Source organism: Oryza brachyantha, chromosome 2 (assembly GCF_000231095.2).
Source record: "Oryza brachyantha chromosome 2, ObraRS2, whole genome shotgun sequence".
NCBI lineage: Eukaryota > Viridiplantae > Streptophyta > Magnoliopsida > Poales > Poaceae > Oryza > Oryza brachyantha.
This window is the reverse complement of record NC_023164.2, coordinates 25,298,255-25,307,307: the sequence shown is the minus strand read 5'-3', so window position 1 is coordinate 25,307,307 and position 9,053 is coordinate 25,298,255. Positions and strand designations below refer to the sequence as shown.

General features: G+C 45.1%; 2 protein-coding genes across 2 annotated transcripts; one reads left to right on the top strand and one right to left on the bottom strand.

The window, feature by feature from the left end:
- Positions 1-1,828: 1,828 nt before the first annotated feature.
- LOC102699755 (18.6 kDa class III heat shock protein) lies at positions 1,829-2,826 on the bottom strand. Its single transcript, XM_006649040.3, has 2 exons — positions 2,517-2,826; positions 1,829-2,423 (listed from the first exon to the last, which is right to left on the bottom strand). The coding sequence occupies exons 1-2, from the start codon at positions 2,763-2,765 to the stop codon at positions 2,154-2,156; spliced, it is 519 nt and encodes a 172-aa protein (XP_006649103.2). The 5' UTR covers positions 2,766-2,826; the 3' UTR covers positions 1,829-2,153.
- Positions 2,827-4,504: 1,678 nt separating this feature from the next.
- On the top strand, positions 4,505-8,829 carry LOC102713050 (chaperone protein DnaJ-like). The gene is made up of 6 exons (XM_006647950.3): positions 4,505-4,846; positions 5,372-5,465; positions 5,639-5,709; positions 5,781-5,843; positions 6,619-6,918; positions 8,423-8,829. The coding sequence occupies exons 1-6, from the start codon at positions 4,715-4,717 to the stop codon at positions 8,570-8,572; spliced, it is 810 nt and encodes a 269-aa protein (XP_006648013.1). The 5' UTR covers positions 4,505-4,714; the 3' UTR covers positions 8,573-8,829.
- Positions 8,830-9,053: the final 224 nt, after the last annotated feature.

Below are 9,053 nucleotides of genomic sequence, written 5' to 3'. Positions count from 1 at the left end.
CGGCGACGGCCACGCCCCCCGCGCAACCGCAACCGCAAGCAGAGAATTATTGGTTCCCTAATGGCGATGCGGGCGGCGAACTGAGCCAAGAAAACGGGGCGGTGGCCCAGCGTGGTTTGCAGGTAGTAAGATGGATCGCGATGGATGCACGTCGTTTGTTCACTTCTGGCCCTGTTGATTCATCGGAGTTAAAGAGTAGTAGTAGCATGCAGGTTAATGTTTCTTCTGGCCTATGCAAGAATCTGCGTGATGAGCGGTAAGACGACTAAATGCCGAGGCTAAGGAGAGATAAAATAAGATAGAGTAGAAGCATTGGCATGGGCACAAAAAAAAATAAAAGAGACAAGTAGATCATGTATTAATTATAAAAATCTAAAACAGCTGTGCTCTTAAATCTATCACAGTCAGTACAATCTTTTCGATCAGGATCGCTACTGGTAATCATAATTCAGAGACTGATACCGCATATTCCCGGTCCTGTAGTTAAAGAGTAGAGTTTCTTGTCTGCATACATGCATGCATGCGGCTGTGAATTCGCTCCTGAATTGATGAATTCTTCTCATACATGCAGAGGATGTTCATCCCAACGACGAGAAAGGGGTTGGAGATTAATGATATTATGATACCGTCGTTTTGCGCCTTGTGCAACTATTTATAGATCAAATCTTGTATGTTAAAGTTTAATTTTAGAGTTGATTTTATGATTTTTTATCGTTGTTTATTTAATGTTATTTGCTTTTTAATCATTACATACACATTTATAAAAAAATATAAAATTTTTACTAGTACAATTCAGCTGCAAAGCTACTGGTCATATACGAATAAAAAGCTTTTGTTTCTTCTTGAAGTAAAGATTCCATTACCGTCAAGTCCGGTTAGGATATCTAGCTGCAATGCAGCATTTTTGTTTCTTTTCTTTTTTTTTCCATAAGATAAACAGCCATCCGTGTTTCTTACTTTTTTTCACTATATCAACTTAACTGTAATCACTTCCACTGGAACTTAACAGTGATCACTATCTATGTGGCTGTTTGGATTTTCGGATTTTTCTGTACTCCCTTATCACATCGGATGTTTGGTAGTTAATTATGAGTATTAAATATAGACTGATAACAAAACTAATTATATAAATAAAGACTATTTCAATATATAAATTTTTTAAGCCTAATTAATTTACGATTAGCAAATGTTTACTGTAGCACACATTCGCTAATCATGAACTAATTAGACTCAATATATTCGTCTCGCGAAATAATCCAGGTGGGTTTTATTAATAGTATATATTTAATACTTTTAATTAATGTCTAAACATTTAATTTAACTGAGAGGTACGTTGCATCCAATATAATACAACGCTGTTGCTTGCCCCAGAACAATATTTTGTGCAATATACCACAGATATCAGAGGGGTAGCAAGAACACTGCCGATGCAGAGACAGAGTCAAGATAAGGCGTTCACAGGCATATATATAACTTGGTAATTGGTAAACATATATGGAACGGCAAATCGAGAACAGCTAGTTATTACAGTGGGGTGATTTGGGTAAAGGATTTCCTACTGCTGTGACATGTTTTTTTTTCCTGGACTCAACTGGATGCAGGACCGAGGCAGATGATTTTGCCTCAATGTAATTATGTAAATCGAAGAAATCTTGCCAATTTTTGGAAAGCGGGTAACCCCAATCGGCACGTAGGCCTAACTCTTTTTGTAGGTACCAAGAGTGGACAGTTTGACCTAAATCCCTGTCCCTTTTTGCACGAGCTAATTCCTCTAGGTGTTCGTCTTTCTGAAGATAAGTGTTCCAGTTGTGCGTAACTTGTGCACTGAACTTGAATATTTTTGAAGCGGCGAGCCATCTCAGCTTGGTCAAGCTTCTTTGTTGCTTGACTTGCACAAACGCTCGTAGGATCAAAATTGTAGCTTGACATTGATCGAATCAGGCTGACATAGAACAGCGGTGAATTTCGTAGCTCGACTTGACATAAAGCGTTTTACACAAAGCAGAACAGCGACGACGACTTGTACAGTTGTACGTGCTCGCGAAGCACGAGCAGGAGACATTTCACTACCATTCGGCTAATTCATTTTCCTACTACGGTCACATTGCCACATTACTACTTCTAACACAGCTTTTTTTTTTTGGTCCCCTGGTTCAAGCGATGGTGACCTGGACGGACTTGGTCTTCTTCTCCGGCGGCGGCCGCTTCTTGACGGTGACCGTGAGCACGCCGTTCTCGCAGCGCGCCGAGATGCCGCCGGTGTCCGCGTCCTCCGGCAGCCGGAACTTGCGCGCGAACGACCTCGGCGACGCGCGGCGCTCCAGCCGGATGTACTTGCAGTCCCCGTCCTCCTCCTCCTCCTCCCGCTTCCGCTTCCCGTTGCTGCTCTTCATCACCAGCACGCGGTCCTCCTCCAGCGTCACCTGCGCGCGCAACCGAGAAAGAAACACACCCAATCTGAGCAAGATTCTCAACTGATTCGACACAAACAGAGGAATCAGGACTCAGATTTCTACCTGGATGTCGGACTTGGAGAGGCCAGGGACGTCGAGCACGAACTCGTACGTACCCAGCGTCTCCACGATGTCCACCGGCGCGCCGCCGCCTCCTCCGCCACCGATGCCGCCGATGCGGTCCCCGTGACCACGCCCGGCGTGGTTCGCGTGGTCGCCCGCCGATCGGCGGCCCCCGGCGTCAGCGAGGCGGTCGAGCACCTCCGGCAGGTGGAAGAGGCTTGTCACGGCCGTGTCGAACAGCTCCGTCATGGCTTCCCCTCCGCTCGTGCGTGCGGCCGTGCGAGTGAAGCTCCACTACGATGGCTCTGCTGCAATGGCGAGACCGCGGTATAAGGCGAGTGGAACCGAAGGTTCGAGATGGCGCGAAGGGTGCATGCGCTGTCGCGCGTCGAGAAAGATCAGGAGATACTTGGAAGAACCCAGTGCCGCCGGTACGTTGGGCCTCCGAACAAAACAAGGCCCAATTCCCTTAAAATTCCAATCTGAACCGCTGCTTTGTGCTTCCCCTAGGCCCATGGGCTCGGCCTCGGCCCACAGCCGTCTCGTCTCACTGCGGTGGACCAGTTCCACGTGAGCGCGCGCGCGCGTATACCGAACTCTGTGGGGGCCACGCGCCGCACCCGCCGCCCACGCGCGCCACGTGCGCCGCGTCCACCGTGGCAGCACTAGGCGGTGGAGGAGGAGTGGCACTACCGTAATACTTGCGGACGTTCGTGGCCGATCTCTCGCAGGAGAGGGGCTCGCGGTGGCGCGTGGTTGACGCGGTCAGAAAAGGGCGCGCCAGCCGGGACACCCGCCGCGCCGGAAGCTTCTGGAGGATCACCTCCTAAAATATCTCCGTCCTCCCGACCGCATCCTGACCGTTCCCCTTACATCGGACGGCCAATAAAAATCCAAAAGATCACTCCGTAGCGAGGTTGAGGCGGGGGCCCACATGTCAGTGGAGATGTCTTCTGCACTCCTCCGCTCGCAGCGTTGCGCTTTCTGGAATCTGGATGCTCCTGCGGAGAAAAAAAGAGCGGCCTTGATTTGTTTCGAGTGTCCCGTAATCATAACCAAACTAATTAAACCGCTAATGACTATCTGTTGGCGTAGCAACACCAGCTAAACAGAATTCAGAACTGTGGATCAGATCAACATTTTTTGTCGAGGAATCCTGTCGCTCTAGCTTTTGACGGGTAAAAGTAGCTCGGAATTGGTAGTAACACACGCTATAGCCGCACTGAGAGGGACAAGCAGATTAGCAGTTGCCCCTACCTTTTAAATGATTCTTATCACCCGATTAACATCTCTTTCATCCAGGTCTAAAGCTGATCATCACCATCAGGCAGCCCTCTGCATATGCTTGCATGTTTGTCAGAAACTCAGATGCAGTAAAACAGAAGAACAAAAGCTGATGCCTTTTCTATACCAATATATATACCATAGCAGAAACAGAAAGAAACACATAAATTTAGGTCCAGTTAGTTGGCTATCTCTAATAATATATCAAACTGTGAAACCGTGGATTGGCGAAAAAATAATTTATTGATATATTTGTGTGGATAACGACTTAAAATTTAATTTTGAAAAAAATAATATAATAAAAAAATCCTGAAATCAATTTTAAATTTTGGTCTGAATTTTTTTAACATCAGCCTGTACGGGCATACATGGCCCTAACCAAACAATTAGGTCCCAGGTCACAGTTAACCATCCAGATAAGCTTAGCTGGAGTGCATCTGCTATCTTCTCGAAGGATGTGAAAAAATGGCAAACTGGCAAGGTTGCCGTAAATTTACAGTGCCATTTCTGACGGCACACATGCTCGTCTCTGTCTGCAATTCTGTGTAGGGGGAGTACAGTAGCACTGCCTCGAAGCTTTACCTGTAGCAAGCAACGCTGCAACGGCGAAGGCGAGTGACGTGGAAATAAAGCGAGAAAATTCCTATGCACAAATAAATAGTATATTTAAAAGGCAAGTGGGCATTATGGCCGTGTTTCTGGAGGCTTCCTGGACTGCGTGGAGACGAGCGGCCTGAGGCAGAAGGGAAGGGAAGGAAGGAGAAGGGGACGAGGCGCCATCTGCTTGCTCCCTTCCCCTCTCTCTCGCTTTCCTCTCCTCCGGTCCTCGGCCTCGCCGGCCGGCGCCCGCCTGTGCTGCTCGTGGTTGAGGAAGCGTGCGGGGCTTTGTCGGGTTTTCGGCCGGACAGGAGTACATGGCCACCGGGGGAGGGAAGTGCGGGGACGCGGTCGGCGAGGGCGGCGGCAGCGACCTGTACTCCGTCCTCGGGCTCAAGAAGGAGTGCTCCGACGCCGACCTCAAGCTCGCGTACCGGAAGCTCGCCATGGTGAGGAATTGAGCATTTCTCAGCTCGATATATATCTGATGCAACTGTTTCTTTGTTCTTGCGGCCATGGCGAGGAATTGGCGGTAACTGGGTTGCGGCCATGAATTCGGCCGGTTTCTTTTACTGCGCCATAGGAAGGCAAAAAAGAATGGTATGGTAGGGGATTTCGAGTTTGGAGGGGTAAAGAGGTTGGCGCCAAGGTTCATATTTTTTGCATATCCGAGATCGCTCAAGCTGCGCATGATTAGGCTTCTGTCCTCTACTTGCTGCAAGAAACACAAAGTCTTCGTAATCTAGTATTAGCCAATGATTTAAAGGTCTAATCCCTCCTGTTTATTGTCTATTACTAGTCATCTACTCCGTGTATTTTGCTTACTTTGTGTAATTTTCATACCCGCGAAAGATTGTTCGGAGTATTTATTTTGGAGATAAGAGTTCAAAGCTTGCTCTGCCAATTCTGATCGTACTGCACTTTTGTAAAAAAGTTCCAACTTTTAACATTACCTGCTCTGCAACTTGATGTAGAGATGGCATCCGGACAAATGCTCGTCCTCCAGCAGCGCGGAGCACATGGAGGAAGCCAAGGAGAAGTTCCAAGAGATCCAGGGCGCCTATTCCGGTCTTAATCTTCCTTGCCTCAAAACTCCATCCCCTCAAACCTGTTCCGTAATCAATTGTTACAACGATTAAGCTACAGATAATGAACTGAACACAACCAAAGAAACGGGTTTAGCTAGTTGGCGAACTTATTGCATGGAGCCCTTGTGCTCCCATCCCATTGTTCTTGTGCAGTCCTCTCAGATTCCAACAAGCGGTTCCTCTACGACGTGGGGGTGTATGACGATGATGACAATGACGACAGCGTAAGAACTATAAACATAATTGTGTTTTGTTTCCATGTTCAATCTTTAACTCCAACTGCATACTGTTGCAGCTGCAGGGGATGGGGGACTTCATTGGTGAGATGGCCCAGATGATGAGCCAGACACGGCCGACGGTAAGAACAGTTAGCACCTTGGTCCTAGTACTAGATGCTTCTCGTAGGCTCTAGCTGAGAGGTGGTACATCAGGACCACACATTTAGCTGCAAGTGTGATTGGCTGATTAAATCTCCTTTTTGTTGCCATAATGCATGATAGGTCCCAGATAGCATTTATAACTATCTATATTCCTTTGACTATAGTTGTGTTGCCAATTTTGTTGAAAAAAATCTCTCTCCATATTTTGTAATCATCATTGTATCTACTGTCTGTTCAGTTCTTTACAAAAGTACTGTAAAAATCTTTACTGCTTTCGGGCCGAGAAAGTAGACTTGGTATATTATTGTGGTTTGTGGTTCTAGAACTTTCATCATGATACCTTTGTCTCTTAGCAGTGACTTTGCTACGTGTTATTGGTGATGCTATGCTTTTTAGGGGGTGCATGTCATATGTCATGCATATAGTCATTTCTTCGTTTATACGATAAAATATGAATAAACAAAACAAAATGGCCAGGTTGTTTAACTGAAAAAACTTGTATAGCTCCAGAAATCTTTGTATAGTTTATACTGGATTTTTTCTGTTCTATGTTCATATGTTCACAGGCTTAAAAAAGGAACTGTTACCAAAGCTTCATGCCCCTCATGGTTTTTAGTGGACACTAAAAGCTGAAATTTAGGTGATTTTTTCTAGAACCAAGCTGGAAAGCGACCTCTTTATCTCCTGGACCTGATGCATGCGAGATAAATATAACAATAGCAATAAAATAACTATGAATCATTGGATTTGCAGAGGCAGGAGAGCTTTGAAGAACTGCAGCAGCTATTCGTAGACATGTTCCAAGCTGATCTTGATTCTGGATTCTGCAATGGACACTCCAAGGGCTACCGGACCCAGGCTCAAAGCCAGACTCGAACACCCTCAACCTCCCCTTCGACGTCACCGTCTCCACCACCTCCAGTATCTACTGAGGCAAAATCACCATCATGTAATGGCATTAATAAGCGTGATTCATCAGCAATGGACTCTGGGAAGCCTCCAAGAGCAAGCGAAGTCGGTGTTGGTCAGAGTCAGTCTGGGTTTTGTTTTGGGGTAAGTACACATATACCGATTCCCATTTAATTGTTTGGATTGCAAAATGCATCTGGTTAGGTGCTGTGATCTGATTAAGCGAACACTGTTTATTGTTGATGGTGGTCACCAAAGAATTGGTGGCCGGCTCATGTGACATTTTTTTTTTTTGTGAAAGTGACAATTTGTGCTATATAGTGGATACAATAGATTAGCTTGAAAAGCACAATTTCTCTTGAAAGGGATGTGCTGATAGTGTAAAAACAACTTGACCTAGCAACCGTTGATCACCGAACATGTTTTTTTTTTTAAAAAAAAAAGTGCTAAGGGCCAGGGAGTTTGCTTAATTAAGTTGTGAGATACCCATACTGGTACTCCAGAATAGATTCCTTGGTTTGCTTTGCCCTTTGTTACTGTACTGGGGAATACACTGTTTACGTTTATTCAACATGATTATTCATTTTTCCAATAGAGATTGCTTTGTGGTAGAACACTGTGATTGGGCCCACTAGATGTTTGTGTATAAGCCATCTGGGGCCATTCACTGAAACCAGTAGATTGTTTGCACATAAGCCGGTTAGGCCCTTTTCGTATTTACATAAATCACGAAATAATCCAAAAAAACTGTGGAGGACCCCACCAAATGAGTACGAAATCTAGCTCCACCACTGGATGTGTCCTTCACATGAGGACTTGTTGATCAACTATGAGGTTTCTGGATAGGGTCACTTCAATTTCCATCGCTGTTACTTCGTTGTTGTTGTGTGGTCCATATATGGAACAGTCTGGCGTGCTACCTTCTTCTGGTATTTATTAAAATTGATTGCGAGAGGATTTTTTTTTGTATCTGCATGGCACGACATTTCTCATGTTGTTCTATGTCATCTAGGGAGATCACAAGGTTTGGATGAGATTATGGCCTGTCTAGCATCGTAGCAAATAGAGTCCACACGTCATTTTCTGCCTTTCTGTATCGTCCTTTCTTGGATTGCTACGTTGTGTTGTACCTTTTCTTCGCTTTATTGTTGTATAAACATGCCTATTTTGTTCAGCCCTCCTAGTCCAACCTTTAATTGCCAACCAGATAAATGCTTTATGATAAGGCCGCATCTGTTTTCTGAGACAGCATATTTGCTATTTCCTTTTAAGATTATCTGAAAATTCAGACTAGTGGTGCCGGTTGCATATGCTCGCAAAAAGCTTGGTGTGGTGCTGGGTACTTCCATGCAGAACAAAAGGTTCTGTTGTTGGATTAAGGTTTTTTACTATCCTTGAAAAATCCTTGAAAAGATATCTTAAGTTATCATACTTTTTAGTGTAAAAAAGTGTGATATCTTGAGGTTTTAAAAATTTATACTAAAATTCTTTGTATCTAAAGGTACTTTTCAAGAATTTTAAAAAATCCTGTTGGATTTTTTCGCTTTACGCTCTTTCTCTCTCACACTAGGTTTCTTGATTTCATTCGAGATTTCGAGCCGCACTTTTGGTGCACAGCTGATCATTTTGGGTGGGCATCTTTGTGCAGAGGAGTGATGCTAAACCAGGGGCGGGAACGCGAGGCGGGAACACGGCCAGCAGCAGGAGGAGGAACGGCCGGAAGCAGAAGGTGTCGTCGAAGCACGACGTCTCGTCGGAAGACAAGATGCCGGGTTCGCAGCGGCATGCCGCGGCCTGACCTCTTTTTTTTTTTGGCTCGTGGTATGGCTGATCCTTGATGTGCCGGAGCACCGCGTTGCTGCTGCCGGGCGCTGCTCCGTGGCGCCGAGCTGGCCGTGGGTCAGCGAGCGAGCGAGTGACCGAGCGTGTCAAAACTCGTCGATGCTGCTACTGCATTCTTTCCATTCGTGTCGCGGCTGTGTAGCCTGTGTTGTAACACTTGTACCTCCAGACATTGGGTTTGCAATTAATATTCCTCGGGAAGGTATTTTCGTTTGATATTTTTGACAACATAGATTAATACGAGATTCACAAACATTCAAGTTTAATCTAACTTTTATAAGTTACAACAAAAATAATATGAATAATTTTACAGTCGTTGGCTAGGTACTGAGAGTTATTAAAATTTTATTGTAGTAAAAAAAATTGATGTCTTCTAATATCTAAGGTATTATGAGATACCAAATTTTATACAGTATTTTCTAGTATCTTCTCAAGAA

Bases quoted from the DNA above. Each gene is read 5' to 3' on its own strand.
- LOC102699755 (XM_006649040.3), bottom strand. From the start codon at position 2,765: ATGACGGAGCTGTTCGACACGGCCGTGACAAGCCTCTTCCACCTGCCG. The intron at 2,424-2,516 runs GTAGAAATCTGA...TTGCGCGCGCAG, and splicing joins TCTCCAAGTCCGACATCCAG to GTGACGCTGGAGGAGGACCG.
- LOC102713050 (XM_006647950.3), top strand. From the start codon at position 4,715: ATGGCCACCGGGGGAGGGAAGTGCGGGGACGCGGTCGGCGAGGGCGGC. The intron at 5,844-6,618 runs GTAAGAACAGTT...TTGGATTTGCAG, and splicing joins TGAGCCAGACACGGCCGACG to AGGCAGGAGAGCTTTGAAGA. The intron at 6,919-8,422 runs GTAAGTACACAT...ATCTTTGTGCAG, and splicing joins AGTCTGGGTTTTGTTTTGGG to AGGAGTGATGCTAAACCAGG.